The sequence below is a fragment of the Nothoprocta perdicaria genome, unplaced genomic scaffold (genome assembly GCF_003342845.1).
Source record: "Nothoprocta perdicaria isolate Ctin4 unplaced genomic scaffold, notPer1 scaffold_44, whole genome shotgun sequence".
Lineage (NCBI taxonomy): Eukaryota > Metazoa > Chordata > Aves > Tinamiformes > Tinamidae > Nothoprocta > Nothoprocta perdicaria.
In genome coordinates, this window is record NW_020455688.1 from 2,986,793 (window position 1) to 3,013,387 (window position 26,595).

At 43.8% G+C, this 26,595-nt stretch overlaps 1 protein-coding gene across 3 annotated transcripts in view; it reads right to left on the reverse strand.

The window, feature by feature from the left end:
• Nucleotides 1-19,039, reverse strand: part of LHFPL3 (LHFPL tetraspan subfamily member 3) — a 232,929-nt gene extending 213,890 nt beyond the window's left edge. For all 3 annotated transcript variants that reach the window (XM_026046395.1, XM_026046398.1, XM_026046396.1), the window contains exon 1: nucleotides 18,586-19,039. In XM_026046395.1, coding sequence (XP_025902180.1) covers nucleotides 18,586-19,039 — 454 coding nt within the window. The remainder of the gene's footprint in view (nucleotides 1-18,585) is intronic.
• Between the last annotated feature and the right edge of the window lie 7,556 nt (nucleotides 19,040-26,595).

The following is a 26,595-nucleotide window of genomic DNA, read 5'->3' on the forward strand; positions in this document are numbered from 1 at the left end:
TCCCGYTCTGGCATCACTGCGCTGTGATCTCCAGCCTGTCAGGAGGGATCGGGGCAGCACTTTGGATCCTCTTGCTTTCCAGGTCCTACAGGAAAAGCAGGAGGAGGCTGGATGTGTTATGCAGCATGCCCAAACCACAAGTTGGGGGAATTTCCTGCCATTATGTCCTCTAACCTAGAACACAAGTAACCGACAGAAAAAAAAGAGCCTTAACTATGCTGGATTGCCGAGAAGCTTTCCAAGAGGCAGARTGAGAGCAGCTCCTGTCTCCAGGCCCAGGGAGCTGCTCTCCCCATGGGACAGCCACAGTCAGTTCCCATGGGAAGCTGCTTTCAGGAGAAAACTCATGGAAGACAAGATCCAGCCACCTGAAGCTGAAATAAGGGTTGAGAGAAGGCTGCAAAACCCCCCCAGGGATTTGTGGTGGTAAATGTGGCACCATCCGACAGCAAAGGGACCTGCTCTAGTGCCAGGTCACGGATACTCTTCGGCAATTCTCTTCCTTCTCTCTTCTGTCAACAAATAAGTCAGTTTGTCCAACCTGAGGCTGGTACTACACTCATCTCTGTTACTCCTCATATAGAAATACCTCCTCTCAACAGGGAAGCACAGGCTAAACGACACACATTTACATGAATAAGTGAATCCAGGGAGCATCCTATAGCACATCCTCGCCTGTTCCTTTGGGTATGAACACTTCATTCAGGGGCACTCTAGGCCATAAATTGGAGATGACAGCAAAGTAATCAGGAGAGTATCATACTGTGCCTCCTGATTCTCTTGGGCCTCCACTGACTCTATAGGAGAAATCCAAGCAGACATAGAATTAAATCATTTCCCCTATGCTGGAATAGCAGGAGCTGTTCCTTAAATGACAGATTGCTAACAGCTCCCTTAATGACATCACCCAATATGTCATAAAATTTTCTGCCAACACTGTTTTTTTTCCTTCTAGCTGGAGCATTTTCTGGCTGTGGAGCAGAAGCTTCATTGACAAAATGTGGCTCAAGAAATAACCTTCACAGGGTTCTCTGTCCGTAAGTAGCATCACCCAAAAACTCACTGAAGAATAAAATTATCCTTCTTGGCACTGCTTTCCTGGAACAGGGCCCCACATCAGATTTTTCTAAGTGTTTGTGATTGAAATTATCCATGCACCACCTCTGCAGGTAGCACTAAAAATCACAGCTCGGGAATAATAACCGCATCTTGGCCAGATTACTGCTCTTGGGTGAAAGCTGCTMTCTTCTCATTGCTTTCATGCTTGCTGGAAGGAAACTTTTCCCAGATGGATATTAGTGTAGAAGAAACGGCTATACTTGTAGTACAACAACAAGGGTTATTTACTTGATGTTTCACTTTTACCCCTTCACTCACAGGCTCCTATCAGCTTTTTTATCAGAAGCACAAGTAAAACGACAAACAGAGCATATGTAGAGTGAAGAGCCTTTGAGAACTTCTATATGACAATATTGTGGTTTTCCTCTACTCTTCAGACACCAGGGATGTAATTCAGAGCAGCGCCCCACAAATAACTGCCCGCTGGCTTTTAGAAAACTAGGTGGAATCCACTGAGGAGCAACAACCATGATTGCATAAATGTTGCTTAATTGCATATCCCTATAGTTCTGAGCTAGCTGGACTTTCTCAGGAACATCTATGTCATGTCTTATGTGAGAATTAACTTACTTGCACAGGTTGTTTTCAGAAAGGGCAATTATAGTTCTAAGAAACTTCTTCAGTAGGTGGAGACAATAGTGAAGAAGGAGAAAGTCTTTTATTTAGACTTAAAATAAGTTCTGATTTACTGGAAAGTACAGAAAGTCTCTGAGATTTGACCCTTCCAATCAATGGATTTGATCCTCCCAGTCAAGGGAGAGGGCAGTCCCCCTACAACTATCTGCAGAAAAACAATCCTGGCTGCTGTTCCTCTAAGTGATTTTGTAAATAGATCCTCCCTATTTGCTGTCTTTCTTTCACGCTACTATCTATCCACTCAAAGAAGTCATAGTTGAACAGGCAGAACACATAAAGGAAAGAGGAAAAAGTGAAATGTTGCATCTTGCAGGAACTCAAACCTAGTGCCCTCAGCTGAATGCTCCCAGGATGCGGTTTGAATGTGTTTGGTARCTCCTTGGGTATCAACTGCACCTCTCTCTGTACAAACTGTGCTGCTCCCTGGAGCAGTTTTTGCCGGTAGAAGGCCCARCTTCTTGCTGTGCATGCTGAAAACCAGTGCTTTGAGCAATCTGTCCCTCATGTAAGTTCAAAAGGGAATCACGGTGGTGGCACTCATTGCTGCTGTTGAGCAAATGAGCCATGAGCTACATATCTGAATATGCTGCAGTGCTTTTTTGGAAGAAAAAAAACAAATAAAAAAAATGAAGCATGATACTCTGCTGAATGCTGAAGAGAACAAAGTGAGCAAAGAAATCCTGGTCCTGTCAATCCTCCCTGTATCACAGCAGTCCTCTCAAGTCTGCCCATGACGATTGTGACCTTAGTATTTGTGTTCCTGAATTGATGCTTTTCAAGCTATGTCAAGTCAGGTAGGTCTTGCTATCCAAGAAAAAAGAGTAGTTTGGCCAAACGTTTACATCACATGTATTTCCAGCTCACAGAGTGAGAGGCTTCAATAATGCCAAGGAATTTTGTTCTCAAATTGAGAACTGCACTGCCACGACTGCAAAGTGACAGATGTCAAAACACAGCGGAGTCCCTCATTAATACAGAAATAAACATACAGAATATGTTGTCTGGAACGACAACGCGATGTGTTTATATATGTGTGCCACTATTTATCATCCTACAGATGGTTGCTCACAGTGATGTACATCCACAAATACGCTTAATTTTGCTTTCTCCTCTTTAAGTAATTAACCAGTTTTTGTTGTTTACATTGATGAAGATGGTCCAGAGCTCTCTGCATTTTGTGAAAGTGAGGGGTGAACTTGCACAAAGCAGACCAGAATTTACATGCGAAGCCCTGCAACCAGTTGCTAGCAGTGATAGAGCCAAGACTTGCCCAGCACATTTTAAGGAGTTATCTCACCCTCTTTTCACAGATGAGAAGTCTCAGAAAGGTGGCATGACTTACACAAGGTCACACAGCAGGGTTTGTTCAGTACATAGTTAGTTACTACTATTGCAAATTGGGTACCTCATCAAGCTCATGTTACTCACACCACTCAAATAAAATTCAAATAATAATTATTATCTTTACTTCAATTTGCACTGCAGTCAAGGCTGGAGGCCACAATCAGGATTCAGCGACGCTGGGCTCTGTTCAAACATCAGATCAAATCTAGTCCCTGCTTCTGGGCACTTATAGCCTCGCTAGGGACATTACTCAGTAGGAACACGACACACAGTGGGAAGGGAGAAAACAGTAATATTCACAATATTTTGGATAGCAGCAAAGTTTGGGAGCTTCTTACTAGTGTAATTAAGTGAGTAAGAAATATAAGCATGTTACTGACAGCCACCTGTCTAGTCATTCATGTAGCAGTTTATCTTCACAGACATAACTTTATTTTCAGTCCTATGGCCTTGATCTCACAGACACAGCAATTGGCTCCTACCCTTCACTCTTTGGGGGCCTGACTGGCATTTCGCTATTCTAACTCCAGAATAGTCTAACTCCAGACTTACATTACCCTCTACTTGCTAAAGAGTAATATTAAACTTAATTTACAACTCCCTCTCTAATCTGCTGCAAGTGCAATTCCTGCTCTAGCCCTTTTTATAGGGTATCTGCTTATGCATTTTAGGGCATGTGACAACTTGGTATACTAGCTATAAGGTATGGAAATCATTTTGCTCATGCTACTTCTATTAAAATCTTCAGGAGCATAATATACATGAACTCCCACCTTACTGTCTGTCACTGCATCCTAATGTGGCTCTGGGCTAGCAATATGTTATGCACCAAACGACCATATAGCCATTGCCTTTTAAAGACCTGCACTGTGCATAAAATAGATGGTTCAAGACCACTTTATGTTTATATCATTMAGACAAATTTTCCCTTGTTGTGGAGACACACTGTGTTTCATCTGACTGTACAGTAGGATATTGAACATCCCCAGTGTGCAGAGAGATTTGATATAATGCCATATGATATAAAAACATACCAGATTCTCTAATGCTGAATGGCATAGGCACAATGGGGTTATTCACAAGAAGAGGCTGCTCAGGGGCAAGTCAGGATTGCTGGCCCTTAGAAGTTAACCTATCAGTATTTTAGCACAGATCTGCCACTCTGTTATTTATTACAGTGCAGGTATTTGTAGAAATTGTGAAAAACTCTACCAAGTGCACAGGGGAAATATTTGATGATGGATATGTCAAAGAGGTGGGCATTGGTGGACTTCCCTTAAGCCATTCAGTTTCCCTCCCCTGAAGTCAGAAGTTAAGAATATACTTACGTCTGTTACCTGATACCTGGTATTTGAGAAGCATATACTTAAACTGATGCAAAGTCTCTTGAAATAAATGGACATCTTTTCACTGCCTCTACCAAACTGTGGATCAGCATAACAATACTAAAACGCACTCCAGAAGAGCTTTAGAAATCACAGTTTAAACATTTTATTTTCCAAAAGAATCACCATCCCTTTACAATGACTTTCCTTGCTCGTATTCTCAATTAGCTATATGAATATACAAATTAATGACCTATTGCAATGACCACTGAGAATACAGCAACAAAACCCAATGCATTGAAGAACTTTACATAAAAGGCTAATGCAATTTAATTTTAGCCTATTAAAACATTTCAGAAAATGATGATATTACATATATATTACTTCCTGCATTTATTCCTGTCTGAYAAATATCATTGAAGTTCAGCAAAACTAAGATATTTAATGGTCACAACCTGACTTTGAGTGCTATGATAAATGGAAGCAGTAAATAACAACAGCTTCGTTCTTGTCAATAACTGTTCTGCAGCTCTACACTACCCACTAATCTCCTTCAGCACCAGATAATTCAAATTCTTCTATCATATTTCTGATACTTACCTTTATAACTCTGTGACTTTATTTTCATCCCAGATTAGGAAGAACTTCTGATTGATGGTATATATTTTTATTTAGAAGAAAATATATATTTAATTATCCCTAAATTCCATTTTATAAACCCAAGACCCAGAAAGGCCTAAATTTAATAAAACCGCATGTGAAAGCATAGACTATGACTACATTAACCAGTAGCGTAGTGTCACAGAGTGCATCTGTAAAGTGCAATGCTTGGTGCCAAGCACTTCACATTACAGCACAGGCTCCATTTGGACTAGGTCCTGTCCAGTCCTACAGACTGCACTCACGTGAGTGGTAGAAGTGATTGACGTGCACCCCTGAAGAGCATCTTCTGGTTTGGTTTAGTCAGCTCGGAGTCCAATTTCCACTCCAGGGCTGYTCTCCAATGTGAACCAACTTTAAGTAGGTTCACATTGGCGTAAGCTCTAAGTAGGGACAAAGCTGAGGTTCATTGAAGTGCACTCCTGGTCCAAGCTCAGACACTGCTGGTCACATCCACGGAGGGTCCCCTGGCAGATCAGAGGCACATTCACCTCTCAGCTCTGTGAATAATGGAAGAGTCTCATGTATAAGCTAAGAATATAAGTTTGGCTTCAACTCACTTGCCAGCACATTGGTGCCTAATGACGTATGAGCTGTTCCACAGTTTGAGACATCTGTGCAGCCAACAGATATGACAGGGGACTATAGAAAGCCTGTGTCCCTCTGGAAAGCTGTTAGAGGTGAGACAGAGCAGTTAAGGCTTTTCAAACACTACAAGAGATCTGGATGTAGGCAAAATATTGATGATTTGGCCTCCATGGACTACACTGACTCTATCTCCATTGACCAGCACAAGAATTGAGACCCTGCRCAGACACCCACACCGAATGCTTTCATCTGGGACTGACCTCTGAATGCAGAAGCCTCTGTCCTGCAGTCATCAGTCCTCTGCTTCCCAAAGGCTTTATTTTCAGAACATGACAGAACTGGATTGAAAAAAATACAGAGAGAGCTTGGGTCTGATGCTACACCTGAACAAAGACCTGAATAGTATTGACTTCAGCACAGAAACACTTAACTGGCCTTGCAAGAGCTGCTTTAGGGCTTGCAGGGAGAGCGAGCTAATACTCTCACAGGAGCCAGATACGTCAGTCTGTATCATCTGGTGCATCTCCTGTGCTGTATCTTTGCTTACCTATCATCTGATGAAGTCCAACTCCTCTTTATTCCCAATACAATAAGCTGACTGTCGAAGTGTGCTTTGCATTTGGCCCAGACTTGGTTTAGGAAAAAGAAGTCCCAAGGGGGAGAAAATACACTTCCTTTCAGGAAGAGGCAAATCRCAGTTACAGGTAACCAGGCACTCTCAGCTTTGCCTTGCCACAATTCCTTTGGCACAACACATAATTAMAAAACAATGAAGCGTTGTGTTATATCTTTAACATTTTGGGATCAGGTAGGGAAACACTGAATTCAGGGAGCCTAAATTTCAGCTCAGGGGCTAATATGTGCACAACTATCACTGAGGCTGCACAATCCTGACTGCACATTTTGTGTTTACGTGCCAACTCGCAGTGCTTTTTTTCGACATAGACAGCTGTTTGATCCACTGAACACTGGTTTATCCCATGACAAAGTGCTCTCTGTGCCTGCTCTCCGTGCCTTGGAAATGGCCACAGAAGAAAATATTTGAAAGCCAGAAAAGGAGGCAGAAATAACAGACCGCGGGATTCGGGGCTGCTCGACTTTCCATCCTGCCGGGGAGAGACGGGCTTGTTCCTTCTTGCTCAGCTTGTTCCTTCTCGGGTCTGCAATGCATTTGACACAGACCTGTTCGCACCAAAACATGGAGCATCCACTAAAACATAAACATRTTGAAGAGCTTTTACATGTCTCTTAACTGAGATATTTAGGAAGCTCATTTACTGAGCAGCTGGGGGTCACAAAATGACTGCATGAGTTGAGAGACAGCAAGGAACAACATCTTCAAGAAACTTTCTTAACAAAATTATATCTTAGGTCAGTCACAGATTTGATAATTTGTAAATTGTTTTTTTTCCTGAAATCTTAATATTTCAGAATATTTTAAAGAGTCTTTTTTTACTACTTTCATGCTTAAACATCAATGCTTAGCTCATTCRTTTAATTTTGTTAAAACAAATTAAATAATCAAGTTGCATGAAATGGTGAATGCGAAGGGAAAACATGAAGCACATTGGTGCACCAGCTGTTGTTTGTGACACTGTTTTACTGTTTTGCTGGGAATCTGAGCAAAATAATGGCTTGTTTGGTCAGCACAGCAGGCAGGAGGGGAGCTGTGGGTGGAGCAGAGCGGAGCCCCACTTGACAGATCAGCAGACGTTGGTCACTGTCTATTTTTAATCCTAGAAGGTACTCGAGTAGGAGTGAGAGTGTTTAAAAAACCGAACAAATGAGACTATAATGGAAAAGGACATGCACCTAGATGAATTGGTTCTGAGAAATGAAAACCAGAGGAACGGTGCACGCTGCTACAAGCATCTCATCGTGTAATCTCTTTCAGACACTCATCAGTTGCCAGTGAACAGCTCAGGATTTTGCCAATTCAATTCCCATAAGCTGCTGCAGAACATTGCTGCTCTAATAATGAGAAACTTTCTTTTAATTTCCAGGCTCAAGTGATTTATACCCAGGTTACACCTATTTGTTCTTGTCCCACTGTTAGCTCCAAGTTTAAAGGCATTGATTTTCAACTCAAGGTCCACAGAGTTGAAATGTGCCCTGGGAGGGCACATAAATGACTTTGGAGGGGCTTCTGAAAGGGAATGCAGCAAGGGAGGTCTAACAGGCTGTGAGCTGCTCTATGTAGCATCATCTTTGGAAAAAGTTGAGGAGCCCACAAAACAGATAAAAGTGAAAAACAGTGGCTTAAACGGTACTTATCTCCTCAGGTCCCCTTGCCACTYGTTTTTACTTGTCCTCAGCTTGCGGCCCTTTCCTTTCTCCGTCCTGAATTCCACCTCCTTCCCTCGCCTTGCTCCTCAAGGTCACCAAGACCTTTCCGGGTGGTTTTCCAGGCTTCCTTTGTACTGCACCACGAGGGCACCCGCCTGACACCAGAGAAGTGTCAGCTTGGATCCTGCAGCGGGGGAGGCAGCTGATGCTGTTCCACTACGTCAGGAACTCAATCAGATGCGAAACGTCACCCACACATTAAATGCAAGTGATTAGATCTGGTAGATTTGGGCTAATATTAAAAAGGGGGGAATTTCAGAAGAGAAGCCTTGTTATTCCAAAGGCAGACAGCCACTGGCACACAGATGTCTATAGGAATTCGGTTCCAATTTAGGCATCTAAATGGGTTCGGATTCTTAGGAAAATCCAGCAGAACGAGGATACTCCCTGTTGCAGCACTGCTGGGCTTCCCGATGCCACTAAGCAGAAGCAGTGAAAGCAAATGTGGCCTTAGCCACAAACAGGGCATCCTTCCAACATTCTTTAAATGATCCACGGATTGGTCATATAATTTCTATYAGGCAAAAGGTGCCCAATGAGCCCATCGGAAAATTTATGCAAGTGAAAAGTCTTGGTTAGATTTCTCCTCAAATTTAACCTTTGATTCCTCCCGTCCTGTGCAGAAAACATCAGACTTGCAGGAAAAATGCTAGACTCCTAAGACAAAAATCGCATTTTTCTAGCATATTGAGAATGAATTGCCATTTCAGACAATGTTTTTTACTAATGCTACCATACAGTTTCACCAGATAGGAGGCCTAAATATCAAAACATAACAACYAAGTAACAATCAACTGCTTTTAAAAAAAAATCTTAGTAAAATAAAGCTACAAAAATGAATAATTCTATATTCATGGAAAGTTTCATATGTGAAATAAATCTTAACATTGCTAAATAACTCTTTGGGAAGCTACAGTGAATGTCTCTCACATAAAGACTCAATGCAAAAGAATTTTAGAAAATAATGTTCCAGGATTTCTTAACTGAGTTGAAGATACCTGAAGAAAAACTCATTTTGAAGCCTATTTCTTACATCACAGAGAAGACTCCTTTCAGATTTTTATGCTCATGAGCCACTCTCCCACACTCAATGTCAAAAACTTTTTCATGGTTTATTCTTCAACATTTCTGCTTGCTTTTTCCTTCTTCCAAGGCTTATAAGCATTTTTCATTTCCAGGGACGAAGTACAATTTCAAAACTAACAACAACTCATACAAATTTTTTCATTTTTATTGTTTAAAACTATGAAAACCAGAAATCAGAAATGAGTATRTAGTGTGTGACACTGAGTTACCCTTAGAAACATGTTCAAATTAAAGGAATAAATCCCCTGCCATCTCCAGTTTCCAGATAATTCTTTAATTCCAAATTTTGAGACTTAGTTGCATAAAGCCCTATACTGAGATGTGCCAGGGACCATTCCCAGGCGTGTGCCATCAAGCAGTTAGCTTTGTCCCATGCCACGTGCCACAGGCATGGCTTTGGCCTGTTCCAACTAACCCTTTTCCAAAACGTTGCCGGGGACAGTCGGAGACCTAGGACATGCCAGAAACAATTGCCCAGGAGGCAATTTCAGAGCAGTGACCTGGTTTTGGGAGATAAATAATAACGTGGACACGGGCCAGGGTGTGCCAGCTGATGCTTCTGGCTGTGCTYGATTGGTGGTCAACCAATTGGCCAACGTGGTCATTGAGGTGACGGGATGACCGGSTTGTGCTCAGCTGCAGGAACAGCTGAGCTTAGCTCTGAACACTGAAGTCTCCAAGAAGGTCTCCAAGCAGCACAGTATGCAGACACTTTATGCTTTCACAGTCATCTATATAGTATGAGGCTCTCCAAGGTTCCTCCTGCCCACACCAGGAGATTCCCCATCACAAAAAGTTCATCATGAGGAGTAAAGACCTGTGAGACTGCGGTTCCAGAGGCACGTTTTACATGTGGCTACGTTGGTCACATTACTCACATGAGATTTTTTGCCTTATTCAGTGAACTTTCACAAGAGAGGCACAGGAGTGCTGACTTTTAGCAGCAAACAGAAAGACCTTCCAAAGTTTCACAAATGGCATTTTCTAAACAGCTCAGAGAATATTTGTATTTGACCTTGCAAGTATAGTGTATCTATCCTTCTTCCCCATAAACTTCTCCTTTCTGAAAGACAACCAGAAGAATAAGGATACTGGAATGTGTGACACTCATCAACTGTTTGTATTAATTTATTTTAAATCATTTACTCTGGAGCTCTCTTTCTGATGCAGGCACAATTGCTTGATTGAATAATATTCTCTGAAATAGCACATGACGTGCTTGTGTCAAAGAGGCTCTCCACAGAGGCCATCAGCTACCTTTTAAAATCAATGAAATTCAGAAATTTGCATCTGTCTTCTCAAGGAGAAAATACAGAAACCTTTTCCCTTAGTGTGTATGACCTTCTCATTCTTAGGCCAGCTTGTTTCAAGCCTTCTGCATCTCTGAATGCCAGTGTGAAGATGGATAATACCTTTCTTAGAAGAGATAGATCTTGAAGTCTATTATATTCCCCTTCTTAAGGATTCCAGCCATAATTCTGTCTTAGTAATTGGGACGTGCACACTGTTCCACACAGCAATGCATATTCTAGCTGCACACTCCGTCATGCTGCCACTGCATTTTTAACAATGCTGATAGCAACTGATATCATCCAATTCTGCAGACTTTTCAGGCTTTAAGCGTGTTTGTGTCTTTTTCTCATTTCACCATTTCCGAGCAAAAATGTGTTTTTCTTTTCTGCTTTGTGATGCCTCACGACTGTGACCCTGCCATTCCTCACAGCTGGATCTTGTTAGTTTTCAGATATTGAGTCCACACTGTGTGATCGTGCCACAGATTTTCTGTCCTGATATGTTTGCTGTCTTTATGTTTGCAAGATCAAAGCTAATGCGGTTTATACTGCACTGCTAAAAGAAGTTCACTTCTCAAAAGGTAAAATAGCCTTAGTGCTTGAAAATCCAGCTTTGTTTTATAAAATGCCTTCTACCACTGATAATACCCATATGCTTCTCCTGATCCCCGCTTCATTTTCCCGTATAACAATTTTCTTCATTAAACCTCTAGAAGGATTTTTAAAGAACTCAGCAGTAGCCTCAGTCTATGTCAACAGAGCTCTTYCCATTTCAAGAAAGCAGAAGTCTCCAAAAAGAGCAGCTACATTTGAAAACTTCACTCCAATTTCTTTTTCCCAACTGTATTCAAGTCCTTAGCTCACCACATTTCAACAGGTAAAATTCTCCTTTAAATTCTCTCCCATCTCCTTCCTTCCTTCCTTCCTTCCTTCCTTCCTTCCTTCCTTCCTTCCTTCCTTCCTTCCTCCCTTCCTCCCTTCCTCCCTTCCTCCCTTCCTCCCTTCCTCCCTTCCTCCCTTCCTCCCTTCCTCCCTCCCTTCCTTCCTCTCATACATTTTTTTTCTTTTCAAGTAAATTGAATTCTTCAGATTGCCTGGATAATTTCACACTTCTGATATCTCACTATTCTGTTATCCGAGTGTTTCTTGAACAGTGGGCCACAATTCCCACAATTTTCCCAAAAGGCAGCCTGGAAAGCTATAAGATTTTTATTATACTCTAAAACAAAAGAAAAAACCYCTTCTCCATTCCCAAAACACCTTTATCCTTTTAAATCAAGTTTTTACCATCAAAATCTTAAATCACTCATGAAATAAATGAATGTATTTCATATATGAGACATTTTATCTAGATTCCCTAGGAGCAAGACTGAAGTGCTTGTATTGTCTGTCTGGTTGGAATTTTTGAGCCTGATGACCAATTTCAACCAAACTGGCTGTCAGAAGGGGTCTCCAAGACACTAAACTTCTGCAAGCTTGGGAAAAAAAAAAAGAGTAATGGGAAACAGTAGAAATTCCCACCAGTGAATATCCCACCAGGCTGGGATAGTTCTTCCTTTGTCAACCCAAAGGGAGGGGACCCTGAGGCACAGCTTTTCTCCTCCTCACACCTCTCACCTTTTTTTTTCACAGCCAAAGCTTGAAATGTGTGAAAAATGTTTACTTCAAATACGGCAGCCGACTCCAAAAGGCTGCAGAGCCGCAGCACTCGTTGCATCCTGGACTCATCTTTCCAAGCTGTTCTTCCCAACTCCCTCCAGGACATGAATAATTCCCAGAGTAGCTTGGCAGTTCTCATCTCGGGGACAGCAGAACACCCGGACCGTGAGGGAGGGAGGCCCCGAGGATCCCTGTGAAGCCTGGCATGAAAGGCTGGGATGGAGGATGGGTTTAATCATTGGATTAAAGTTTAATCATCCGATCTGATTCCTCAGTGCTGGAACTCAGTTCAAAACGTGCTCGAGCTCCAGGCTTTGCCTTCCACTGCCTCAGGCCTTCTGTGCTTCTGTTGTTTTACAAAAGGAGGATGTGGTGGGAGCCAAGGTTGGCAAGCACGCCCGCAAAGGCTCCTTTTTCTCGATATTAGATTAATAAAGGGAAGAGCTTCCCGTGGTCACTCACCCTSTTTTCTGCCTCTCCAGCTCCATTGCTTCCAGTGAGTTAGGACAGGTCCCTTTAAAAAAGAGGCATCCAGTCCTATTTAAAAGCCTTAACTGACAAAGAAATCACTGTGAAGATGATTGACTAATTAAACTTAACCAGTTATAGTAGAGCTTATGGCTAATGCAAATTTGTTTAACTTGCACTTCCAAATACTGGATCCRTCCTGTTGAGGAAGGTGGTGCTACTTTAAAGCACCTCCCTGGGTAGGTCTCTACACATCACAATTTGCCAACTTTAACCTGATTTTGAATAGAAAGAAAAATCACCCTTTTAGCTCCTCTTCTTTCATTTATCTAAATAATTGCTGAAACCTTTTCCACTTGATACTTTAAAGACAATCTTGGCAGCTGTTAGGCTGCACATAGTGTGTGCTGGAACCACAGTGGTTGGGGTAGCCCAACAGCCCCTGTTTTTTGCATATAYGTTTAAGGATCCCACCACATTTTTAGTGCAGCACTGTCCTGAGGGCTCACACGTGTCCACCATGACCACCACTATTTCCTCTTGTAAATAACTCTTCCCCACAACAGGGTCCCCAGCAGCAGGGCACCTCCTACGTTCTGATTCTCCAAAGTTTCACCCTCATTTGGTGCAGTAAAAGACAGGCTGTTTAAGCCAGCCCAAGTTAATTAGGTCATCCAGATCCATCTATGGAATTATCTATCCTTGCTATCGTTTGCTGAACAATTTTTGTGCCATCTGCAAAATCACCGGTGATAAATTGCTATCACTCTTCCAATTAATAAAAAGAATACTGAAGAACAGTGGTTATAAACAGATCTCTGGCTCCCTTAGACACCCTGTTCAAATGCTGGCATGACACTGGCTTCTTCCAACCTTCTCAAATTTACCCTCGAACCAAGATCCTACAACCASCAGCAGCAGCAGCAAAGACTCGGAGAGCATCAAGGTCAAGCTTGTTAAGACTCTTATGTAAAAGTCACCTGCTCCTGGAGACTTATTTCAGGTACAAAGGCAAACGACAGAGCTGCAGTGAAACATTTCACCTTTTCATTCTGAAGTAATACCCTTTTATAAATGAATTTTTAATTATAGCTTGTAAGCTTTCACTTAAGAGTGTTTTGGGTSTAAAAGACTGGAAATTGGCTAGTGTGACAACAGTTTTTAAACACGTCCAGGAAAAATCTGTGAAACKACAGAAAGCCTGGTATCTGCCCAGGAAAAATGAGCAAAAACAAAAGAATAAGACAAAAGAATACGTGGGCACACTCACAAAGATGGCATTTTTGTTATATGAAAGGAAGCAAAGAAGATAGGACCAACACAGCTATTTTAAGTTATGTTTAAGAGATCAACCTCCTGGGATTCCCTGAAGGAGTCACAGTGTATTGTGGAAATTTGCAAAGCAAAGACTAGATTTCCAAAAAAAATTTGATAAATCCATCACTGAGAAATCTTTAAGAAAAAAAAGAAAAAAAGAAAAAGAAACCCTAAACTCTTAGAAGAAAAAGGAATGTCCTTGCAAGGATAAATAATTGGAAACAGATGGTAGGAGAATAATGTCAAATTTTGGAGTGGAGAGAGGTCACTAGTGGAGTCCTGCAGGGATCTGTGCTGGAACTTCACATATTTATAAATGATCTGGAAAACAGGGTGAATACAGAGGTAACAAAGTTTGCAGCTGATACTCTTCAGGGTAGCTCAGATAAGGGCTGACTGTGAAAAAAGACTTCTCAGTATTAAGTAACTAGACAATAAAAWGGCCAATGTAATTCAGTGTAGATGAATAAATATGAAGTAGATCCTTTAGAGGCAGGGGAAAACTAATTTTACAWAGAAAATGTGCTCCAAATGTGCTCTGATCATTTCAGGAATGAGATCTTGGGGTTGTAATAGGCATTTTTTTGGTGAAAATATCAGCCTACTGCTCACTAACGAAAAAAAAAAAAAGAATATTAGGAATTACTGGGAAAGGAGTGGAGAATGAAGGACAGAATATCACTATGCCAGTGTACAAATTGCTGGTTTATTTGTATCTTCAATACTGTGTATAGTTCCGGATCCACCAAAGGATGGAGTAGACAGGAGCTAGTTCAGACAAGGGCAGCAWGGGCATCAAAGACGTGGGTCAACCTAACAGCTAAGGAATGAGTTGATAAGGACTCTTTCCCTTTCAAAAACAGTAACTGAGGGGCGATACCACAAAAGGTCTATCTACAGAATGGAAGGGAGCTGGGTCTACATGGAAGGTGTTTAGGGATCTCTTGTTTAGAGCCTCTTCCAATACAACAGCTAGTGGTTACCAAAGTAAAATCACAGGTATAAGGTATAAAACATTGAAATAAAATCCTCTCGATTCTTCTCACATTATGCATTAAGTTGTGGAACTCTTTGCTTTGGGAAGCGACCAGACCAAGTCCTAAAAAAGAAATTCTACCCAGCACTCTTAAATGCAAAGTTTCTGGTGCAGGAATTCCCCACAGGGGCATGTGCTGAGGCTGGGAGAGCCTCTTGGGCAAAACAAGCTTCTTCTGCCCTTATATTCCTGTGCAGACACAGTGGCTGTTGGCCACTGCGAGAAACAAGATACCAGACTAGACAGGGCTTCAGCTTGACACGGTGCAGCCGGTTTAGTTCAACCCTCCTCTTATTCTGGGCATGGATCTACTAGAAAACCTACATTGTTTTTTTCATGCTATTTATCCCCGGGACATTTCTATGTCTTTCTTTGCTTTGTCTGCTTTTCTTTTTCCCCTAACCTGTAATGTCACAGTCAAGGAAAAATAAATGGCAAATGTCTAACAGTGAAAAAATCGCAGTGACAGAGTGTTTGATTTAACTTGTATAACAACAAAAAATGAAGAAGTGTCTTCATGGGAAAGGTTCCTTGCTGCCTTGAGATGCGGGGTAGCAAAGACCAATATTACTTTGTTCCCACCAATATTACTTTGTTTACAGCAGTGGTGGAAAAGGCTCAGGTTGTGCTCATGCAGACGCTCAGATTAGGTAAGCGTAGATACAAGTAGATATGATTTTGAAATTGCAGAAGCAGAGGCTAGGCGCTGGCAAACCAGGCTGTCAATACTAGCTCTCAATATATACAGTGTACACTGATAGCATTTTGCACACAAACCAAAAAAACAGCATCAGCAATTGCAAAATCACAGGGGAGTCTAATGTATGTTGTTCTCACATGCACCAACAAAATATTCTTTTCTATGAATTTTCTGCTCAATCCTGTCAAGAGCATGACTAGATAGAGACAAGGACTCAGAATCCATGCATTCGAAATGCTACTTATCTTTTCCTTGTTTAAAAAAACACCTTTTCCAAACGAGAGCCGTATCCTGCTAAGAATTTATAATGACTCATGCAGGACAGCATGTGATCATAAGGTTTCCTTTAAAGAAATGAGATCCTAAGCTTTTTACGCCATCCTAAATGAAGCACAGTCCCAAATTGAAAAAGTGCTTCTGAGGAGATTTAAACCACATTAATTTAAAGTATTATCATGTGATTATAGCTGAATGCTGCTAAGGTAAACAACAACAAGCAAAATCAAAACTATACTCACATATTTATTTTACTACTTCAAGTTCAATCTTCTTCCTGCACAATGCAGGACTATATGTATATGTAGGTGGCATTACTATAATGTAATTTAAGAGATCAGTATCTTAAGCTTATTATTGCTAGTTGCTTATATTCTCAAAAGAGTAAAGTAATAACAGAAACAGGTGAGATAGCTCATAAGAAACTAAAGCTCACTAAAAGAGCTCACTAAAACTCCCTTGTCCTGCAGATTTTATTCTAACTTGTACTTACACCCTAGCATCATAGCTTTCTTTTTCACAGGATACAAACCATACCAGTGTGTTTTTTCTGGTAGCTTTCTCTCTTTTTGAGGTGATGCAAAAAATGAACAGTGAGGTAAATTGTACATTAAGTAACAACATTGAGCAAATAACAAAGCAAGCCTCTCTCAATACCCAGCAGTGTTCTAGTTCTTCTTCTCCCAGGACATTCACATAGAGCAAACAGTGAAAGATGACCAATAACTATCTAGCTGCAAATGTATTCCCCTGAGAACGAATTTTGGAGAATTATAATTAATTTTCATTTTGGAGATAAGTAGGCTGAGAGGTGCTTCTGATTCTGCTATTGACGTAAAACTCCTTTTTGTTGACTTCAGCACGAAGAGCACCTCTATTAGTGTGGAAGGTGGTGCAAACTGCATGCCATTTTGCCTGAAAGCACATTTGCAGTGCAAYGCTCCTGCAGGGAGGTGAATCCTGGCTGGACTCACCTGGAACAACACAGTTCATTGGTTTCTAGGCATCATTATACACTCGTACAGAAATGCAGTAATCAGATTTATTTATTTCCACCTTGTACTAGCTTCCATTGGCATAAGGCAGTAGAACCATATAGAAAAACACTGTCTCTCTGACATCAGAAGGTATATGGGATCTAGAAACTGGGCTGTTGTGCTGCATACAGGACATGAACAAAGCAGCCTGAGGATGCACCAAGCCAGGGAATATTTACAGCACCTGGTACCAGCAGAACCAGAGGAAAGAGCTGAAAGCAAAAGCCCTTAGTGGGGAGAGGAGGTGTCAGTGGTGCACAGCAGATGCACCCTGCTCTTCCTGGAGCTGAGTGACACCRCTAGGTACAAGTATCAACACCCACATGTGAATATGTGCTGGCAAATAGAAGAAGTAGCCCCAGGCTCACACATGAYTCCCAGTGCAAGGACTAGGAGCCCGATCCTACTCGCACTGGAAAATCTACCAACCTCAAGTAACTGCAGGCTCAGTTCTCATGGGATAAAGAGAAAAAAAATGAAGAAACTTAAAATATAGTATCAGCGAGGCATAAGAATATTTAGAATACACACATTAAGAGCATCACAGATAAAAAATAGAGAAAGACATTTAGTGCAAGCAAGAAATTTCCACTAAGCCCTATGGACTAATTGGCAAATGCAGTAATGCTGGACATGATACTCAGCAAACAACTATGAATTTCTACTCTGAAACTGAAATTAGAGTGGGCCAGTTAAGGGGACTGAAGACATGACTGTGAGCCCACTTTGGAGACATTTCAGTCTGCTTCCCCAAAAGCTTAATCCTGCCAAGCCCAAACTTCCCAATTTCAGGGCTTTACCAGGAGGATAGATTGGAAGGCAGGATTTCATTTCAGACAAACTCTTTCCCAAATTATTAAAGATGTGATTTTTTCCCTCTCGGGAAAAGTGACTGCATCACTATCACAACTCCGGGTACTGTTCTGGTCCCCTCCTCAGCAGCAGCTCAACCACCTCCAGGGCTCTATCAGCCCGGCAGGAAAGCTGTGGCAGAGCTGCAGAGAGGGGTGTCCTGGTGCTCTCCCCCGCTTGCCAGGCACTTTCCCAAGGGAGACACTGGATGTGAAGGGGAAAGTCAAATGATAGCATGAGACATCTGAGATAAGCCAGTAACTGAAATGATTTTTCCCCCCGTCTAGCGTATGGAGGAATATCAACCTTGCAGATAGGAGGCACGGGGTCCAAAGAGGAACCCGGGTGTACAAAACCCAATGACCTCAGCTGCCCTTCCACCTGGCCAGCAGAGGACCTCCCCACCACCCTCGTGGAGCCGAGGCAGGTTCTGCTGTGAGGAGGAAACCTGGGCTAGGCACTAACCTTCAACAGGCGGTTGACTTTGCCCTCCACAACCAGCTTGAGGTGTCCCTACAAGCTCCCACTCCCATTTTCTCCCGACCTTTCCTGAAAGACCAGGTCCTAGAGGATGGATGTGGGATGCAGGGAGCAAGGTGCGAGCCCTCCCAGGGGCACAGGGGCAGCTGGATGCACCTGGTTGAGTTTGGAGGTACCTTCCTACCCAGCTGCTCCATGTCCCCAGCGCGGGGGCCGCGGCTCCYGTTCGGAGGGTGCAAGGGCAGGGCCGGGGTCACCGTGCCCGTGCTCCAGGGATGCTGATGCATCCCCGCTTCTCTGGGGGCACCGTGCCGGGGTGACCCCCATGGAGGTCCCATATCCACCCCCCGGCTCCCCCACTCACCCGAGGTGAGCTGCATCCAGGCACAGATCTTGTAGACGGTGGCTGTGTTGCAGAAGAAGAAGAGGATGAAGCAGACGATGCAGGCGATGATGAGCATCATCGAGAGCCCGATGAAGAAGGAGGCAGCCTTGAAGGCTCCCGAGGGCAGGCTGGAGAAGTCCGTGAAGCTGCCCCGGCAGGTGAGTTCCCGGCTGAAGCCGTTGCCGATGCAGTAGTGGAAGAGCCCGAAGTAGCCCGCCTGCGGCGTGTCCACGCCGTCGCCGATCCAGTAGGGCTGGATGAAGCACACCACGTTGACGATGGCGAAGCAGATGGTGAAGATGGCCCAGAGCACGCCGATGGCGCGCGAGTTCCGCACGTAGTTGGTGTGGTAGATCTTGGCCGCCTCCTGCGCCGGGAGCATCCCCGCCGCCGCCGAGCCCGCGCCCGCCGTCCCTGCCGCCGCTCCGGGCATCCTCGCCGCGAAGATCCCCCCTCCCCTTCCTCCTCCTCCTCCTGCGGGCGCCGCTGCGTGCCGGAGCCCAAGCCCCTCCGCCGGGCTCAGCGGCTCCGCGGCAGCAGCAGCAGCAGCAGCAGCAACATGGGCCGCCGCTGCCGCCGCCTATCGCGGCTCGGCGCTGCCGGCCGCCGCGCCGCGCCGCGCACCGCCCGCCCCACAGCCCGCCCTCCCGGCGCCCGCGGCCGCGCCGGGCGCCACCCGCCACCCGCCGCCACCGCCGCCACGGGAGGCCCCGGCGGGCCGGCCGGGGGCGCCGCGCGCTCGCAGCAGGGCCCCRCTCCCCTGAGCACCACCTCAGGGCTCCCGCCCACCATCACTGCGGAGCCCTCGCCCCGCAGGCCCCTCGCGACACCCCGRAGCGGCCCCGCTGGAGCCCCTGCCCCACTAAGGACACGGTTTATCCCCATCAGGTTCACGGCCGGTCCCTCAGCCCTACGCTAAGCACTGCCCTGTCCCTGAGGGTGCTGAGGGGATCACGGTAGGTTGCCCCAGTTGGGTTGCCCCCCAGTACTGCTCGTTGTCCTCACGGATACGCTGAGGTGAAAGATGTTAAAAGTTATAAGCCTGTTTTTAAAACCCATTTATCCTTTACAAAGCCCATCTTCCTTTACAAAACATAAGTACAGACTCAACTATGGACCAGTAACTTGTAAATTTGCCGTGGCAAGTTGGCCAGCAGCCTCCAGCACGGGTATAGGGGGATCCAGGAGACACTTGTCTCCTGCCTAAATCAAACCCAAGATCTGATAAAAACAGCTGTCTTGGGGCTTGGAAATACAGGTAAACGTTTGGGGTTCCTTCTCATTTTTATATAAAGAGATGGCAGTGGTGGTTTTCTGGAAGAGACCGTGGTTGTGAGAAGGAGGTAGGTTAGAAAGAATAGCCTCAAAGCAGTGCTGAACACGCTTATGTTGAAGTGCGTTAGTGAAGAAACGGGAGGTGACACCAGTGGAGAAAAGTAGCTCAACTGCAGTCAAATGACTTGGGTCTGGCCCCCTTCACATCGAACATTTTGGCATGCAGCAGTAATTAGCATATATTAATGAGCAATTAGCATCTGGTAATAATCATTCATATGTCACTGACACTKGGATTCACGGTCTCCAACCTGTGCATTGAGCCTGAGTTAATAACAATAATTGATGGTACGTACATATAGCTCTTTGAAGATTGTCCTCTCCTGAGATTGTTTAAAGCCAGAGAGCAAAGGAATGAGTAAGGAACTTTTCTGAGAGCAAAGAAGATAACGCTGTSCTTTTCCAGTCCAGATTTCTTCCTGTCAGTGGGAAACGTTCTGGTTGATGCCAGCAGAGGGCCACACTAAATTAAGTATTACTGCTTGATCATCAAAGCCTGGGAGAAGAAGCCTTTGTGGAAATTGATTTCTGTCATTTGGTAAAAAAATTACCAGCTTGAGACAAAGTTTGATTTCTTGGAGGCTTAGAACAAGTAAAAGTCTGCCTAAAAAAAAAAAAGTTTGCTAGTTTTTAAGCCTCAAAACTCTCCTCACAGCAGACAGAGCTGTTCTCCTAACTTGGGGATCCTTTTTCAGAAGTCTCAATGCTTGCCACACACCTAGGAGAAAGGACCACACATAGGAGAAAGGATTTGCTCCTTGTCCCCCATTGCTTCTTGTCAGTAGGTTGGAGGCTTAGGCTTTCGTTGTGCCACCATTCACAAGACCAGGAGAAGGTGTTTGCTATACAACTGTCATTAGGCAAATTCAATGTAACAAACACAGCAGCCCATCTCTGGTTTTCCAGAATGTAAGGATGGTGGGGCTAGGAAAGGTAAGATCTGCCCAAACATTTCCAAGCCCCTGTGCTCCAGTCATGGAGAGAGGCAGGGTTTTGAAAGCTGAAGGATGGGAGCCCATGGAGAGCAGCATCAGTTCCAACATTACTGCTACATGCAGTGCAGCACTGCCACTGGGGTGTGTGATATGCACACCTGTACCTGGCATACAGCACATCATATAGCCCTGAAACTGGCAGCAGGAGTTGTGTGGGCCCCAAATAGCAAACATAAATGGCAAAGTAGATCCAAGCATGCAAGCTACAGGTGGGAGTCTCTTAAGATTCACCTCATCTTTGTCCTTCCGCTGTGTGACCAGACTGCTCATATGTCATGCTCAGAGGGCAATTCAACTTGCCCCAGCTGCAGAAGGAATGACAGTCGTTCTCTTCGGTGCTTGTTCTCATTTTCTGCAGGTTTAGGTTAGCTGGACATCAGAGCTCAGGATATGTCCGTCTTGTGCTCTAAAGAGCCATCAGTTATGAAGACAAGATAAGAACCAGAGAAGGCTGGAACAAACAATTTAGGAATGGAGGTCAGAGCACAATTTTGGTAAGAAGTCCTGAAAGCTCAAAAATAAAGCAGGGTATGGACCAAGTAAGCAGCTTGAGGGTAGTTGTCTATGAATATCCACATGATAAAAATGGGCCGTCAAGTTTGAATGACAGGAAGAAGAGAGATGGACCTAAAAAGGATCCAGGAGAGGTCAGGAGAGGTTCTCTCAAAAGGAATCGGGCAAGGGGACAAGGGGGTTGCAAATACTGAGACTAGAGGAGAAGCTCAGGGGGACAGAGCCAGACTGGTTTAGGGAAGGAAACATGGGAGCCGGGCTCCCAATTTGGCTCCCATGTCCCCTAAGACAGAGATAGGTCTGAAACAGAGGAAGAGATCAGGATTGTATTGATAAGCTGAGTAAAAGAGTGCAGGAAGAGAGAGGTGATTAGATGTGTCCAGGTGGCTACAGAGGCATGTGGCCACTTGGGGTGTCCAAGGATGTCCTCCTCTCTGTCCTCCATCTCCTTTTTCAAAAGGACACAGATTTTTTACAGATCCTAAATGATATCCATTAGTCCYTCAAGGACAAACATCTAAAAGAAATTAGAACTAGATGTATGGATCATTTCAAAGACTTTACTAACTTGAAATCACTCCATACTCAGAACTGGAAATCCTCTAGTGTCACTCTTCTTTGATATCACAAATTTCTATTAAATGCACTGATAGTATGTCCCTTCTCCTTCTAGTGTTGGTCTCTACAGGAATAATAAATTTCAGAGGTAAATCTTTGGCCAATTACTCTGTGAGTTCAAACTGCAAAACCCACTGTTGGATTTGAAAGTTCCTTCCAATATAATGAAGCTGGTGGTACTAATATTATGTCACATGAAGAAATATCATAGGTATTTTTTTTTTATAAATTACAATTGGCAACATATGCTGAAATGCAAAAGAACTTGCCTAATATTCAAAATCAAAAGTTGGAAAAAGCCTGGATTAAGATTATCTGTGCAATCTTAAATCATCTGTTCTGTATTATTTTGTTACGGTATATTCTTTAATTACATAATCATTAACCTTTCCTTTCCACAAGTTTCCTTGCTCATTTGTTTCACAAGACAGCAGTTGCTACAAAGAGAAGCTATTTCTTTTCATCTGGTTACTCAATGTGCAGCACTGAAGAAAGTCTTAGGAATGTTCTTATAGACTGTTTTGTGATTTTTACCACAATTACATGAGTGTTTAACAGTCTTAGAAAATACCATGTCTCTGTACAGTAGAAGGGTGGAATATTAATTCTACAGAGAGTAATCTGGACAGAGAAGTTAAGGTAAAACACCATCACCTCATTTTTCGAAGCAGACTTCCGAAGAATTTTGGCTGCAGCAGCTCTGCAGATCAGCTCTCACTCAGTGGGAGCAACACTGAGTTGCTCCTCATCTGTACAACATTTTAAGCATCTGACATGGCATCCCCCCAAATTTGTGACAGAAGCAGAGAGAGTCTCCAGCCCTTCTGGACAGCACTGATCATCTTAATCCTCAGATCATCCTTCTTTCCAGTGAGCCTGTCCTAATGCACTATTTTCTGACCCACAGAATTAACTGGGTCCTGTCCTTGTGAACATCATCTAATTTCATCTGAAAACGCTGAGGCTTAAACTACTTAAACCAGTCTTTTCAAGTGCATTCAAGCTCCAGTTTTTCCAACAGATGAGCTCGGAAATTCCCATCATCCCGATCTTTCCTTACGTTGCCTTATGCCCCTAATAAAGCAGGATACCATTGACAGGTGAATATGTAAACATGCATCATAGAGCAAACAGTTTGTAAATTAAGTTGCACGGTATATTTGGTACATCCTATTTTTTTTGGTACGTCCTATTGAGCTCCTTATTTTGCATCTACAATAATTTTTTTKTGTGTGTATGTGCATGTGTGGGTATAAAATCAGCAAGATTAAAGCAAATTATATGATTTTTAAAAGTGTACTCTCTGACCCACATTCTCTTGGGACCATCCTATTCCATCATTTTATCTAGCCATAATTTGTTCATTTTGTATATGCATAAACCATGCCACAAAATAAAATAAAAAATGAAACTTGCTACATAATTAATATTTCTAATGAACTAGTTTCACCATTTCTCTTTGGAATGGGCCATGGCCGAKAGCTGTGTTAGCAGGTTGTCCATGTGGAGCACTTAGAGGAAGGGTGTGTGTTGTGTTGGGCAAACTGTAGGGCACATGAAGGCAGTTGTYGGGCCATAAGGAATGTTTAGGAAGAGTGGGAAGCAGTGGGCAGTTTGGAAAGGGGTGCAGATCTTAATTTCCTTCAAAGTACCTGTTGAGTGAAAGCAAGATAACAGGGAGAGGGCATGAATGGCTGGTTGGAGAAGGGTTGGCAAGAGAACCAGAGGGCCCATGAAGGAAAGCAAGAGCCCTGTGGGAAGGGAATGRGATAGCAGGAAATGATGTGCTAATTGAAAAGAAAGCAATATAGTGTCTGGTGATAAATGATCTAGCTTTGGCTTCTCAGGGTGGCACTGAGGGAATCAGCCCTACCTTAGAGTCTCTTGCCATTTCACGGTCAGGTCCACCTGCCATCTCCTCACCCTGCAGCTGCTCTTTGGTGGCCACAACTGTCCCATTCACGGGAACTTTCCTCGCAGGTTCAGTGATGCTGCTCAACAGCCATCAGGCTCTTCCAGGCAGAAGAACCCCAAGCTGCAAAAGCAGCAGGTCTCAGCTCTCACACCTCCCATGCTGAGCAAGGCTCGGGATGGGCAGGACAGCCAGGAACTGCTGTGTCATTTCGTTAATGGCTGAGGTGCCTGAGCATGTYTTGAACTCGACTGCAGCCTAAGTGGTCATCTAAAAACATGACGGCGCGCACTGCTCTCTGTCCCCTTGCCTGGCTGCAAATAGCAGCGGGCTGTTCACAGAGTCAGCTGTGTTTCCCTCTAAACCCCCAAACACCACCAAGCGATAGGAGTGACAGGAGTGACAGGAGCGATAGGAGCAACAGGACCGATATGGGTGTGCGAGGCAGAGGCCCTGGCACACCAGGCCCGTCRCCATGGCAACCCGGAGCCTCTCTGCTGGTGAGAGGGTGGACTCTTGCTGTCCATCAGGAAGCATTAACTTCTACATCATGGCTCTTCTATTACAGTTTCTGCACGTTTGGGCTTCCTCCCCRCCAGGGCCTGGGCTGCCCTAGTGAAAGACTCCTTCTCAGGGAGTGGGAAATGGCATTTCTTTCAGTTTCTGCAGACACAGCAAAGCTACGGGGAGGGTTCCTGATGCCCAGGACAGGTGACTGGATGTTGTCATCTCTGTGTCAGTCAGAAACAGACCAGAATAAGTCTACTTTAAAAGTGAGAGAAGAAGTATATTGGAAGATTTATTGCTCTTGTGCTGAATTCCATCTTACTTTTGTTAGTGGTAACAAAGAAGGAGGCCTGTGGGGCACCGTGAAATACCAGCAGCAGAGGGATGCATGGCCAAGCCATGCTGGAGTTTTACCCCAAAGAGCGGGCAGAGTGAGTGCAATCACAGGGGAAAAGCCATAAATCCCAAAGTCTGCTCCTAATGGAGTCAGTGTGCTGCAAAAGGAAGAGGTCCACTGGGACTGGCCAGGAGCAGCCTGAGTGGAGAGAGGTTGTCAGGTGGGGAGCAAGGACTGCAGCAAAAGGGAGAGAATGTGAGAAATATTTGCATTGCATGTGGAGCACTGAAAGGAAGTGAAGGTCCCACCTGCTTTTAAGGGAAAGAGAAGGAAGTGGGAAGAGTTTGTATAAGATGGTTACCTGTGACAAAAGGTGATTGGACTTCAGGACCTAGAAGAGGTTCAGTTCAAGAGTGCTGTAAAAAAGCGGAATGAACAATGACTGTTGCAAAAGAAAACAGATGGAAGTACACAGTAGGATAGTGAAATAAATACGGGGAAAGTGGGACCATGAAGAGTCATTGAGATCCAGAGTGAAGAAGAAAAGATCTTTTTGCTCTTTGACAAAAAAAAAGTCAGCTAAGACCACCTTCAGCTTCCTTCTTGCAACCTGGATAGAGAAGCTAGAGAACTACTGAGTCACGCTGGCTAAAAAACCACATTTTAGGGGCCACTCAGCAGCTTGGGATCTAAGCTTGGGATTTAACCTCTCCCATTCCGGCCCACCAAGAAAGGTTTCCTATCTGGACCTGCTAAGCCCAGGGATACACCAAGGGTTCTTGACACCAGGCAGTGATCCACTAGCTTGAGCAGCTCTGAATCCATCAGCCCAATCCCTGCCTCAGCCCTACAGCATTGCTGATAGGCACCTCGTCTGTGCTGCTAATCAACCTGGACAATGCTGTGCTCAGGTGTTTGGCTCCTTTGTGCTGCTTAGCACCAACAGAGACTCCTCTGAAATGATGGGAATATTGCCAGTGTTCCTAAGGCAGCTGTTTGCCAGAGGGTTGGTAGACTTAGTACTAAAGGTGTTGTGAAATATCATGCTGCAGGCTATATATTGTACATCTTCAAAGATAGATGTACCGTTAAGGCTGGTGCCTAGAAATGCCTTTCATATAACAAAAGTTTAGTTAAGATATTTCTCCTAGACTGGATTTGACATGGAGGACTTAGATTTCTCTGACTGGCCTAATTTAAGACAAGGATGTAAACACTTCTGTCAACAAGACACATTTTAGCTTTTCTTTTCACATCCCCAAGCACCACGTTGATGGCCACAACTTTCTGACCATTTGAATAAAGACTATATGATGCTAAACAAAGCATTAAAGAAGCTTGCAAAAATTCCTGCAGTTCCTGCAAACTAAAGTACGCACTCAGCCCTTAGCAAAGTAACATTACTGCAATTGGGATGTGGCTTATGATGTTTTCAGGTAGTGGTTTTAAAGGCAGAGAGAAATGGCTGAATATTTTAGCTTACACTGTGTGACAAAAACGTGTTTTAATTAGTCTAACATTCAAATCTGGTTTATATTTGCATATTACATGTATTTCAGAGTATTTCTTCTTGAGAGGTTGAAGAACAGATCAATTGGGATGTAGCAAGAGAAGGACCTCCTGATTTCCACATTTTAAATCCCAGTTAGTCAGGAGCAGGCTGGTTACTTTACCCTAGTGACAAGCCAATTAGGATGCTGCAGAGTGTTCCTGCTTGTTTCTAATTTTAGAACTATACAACAGCGAGGCAAAAGTAGGTGATATAATCTCCT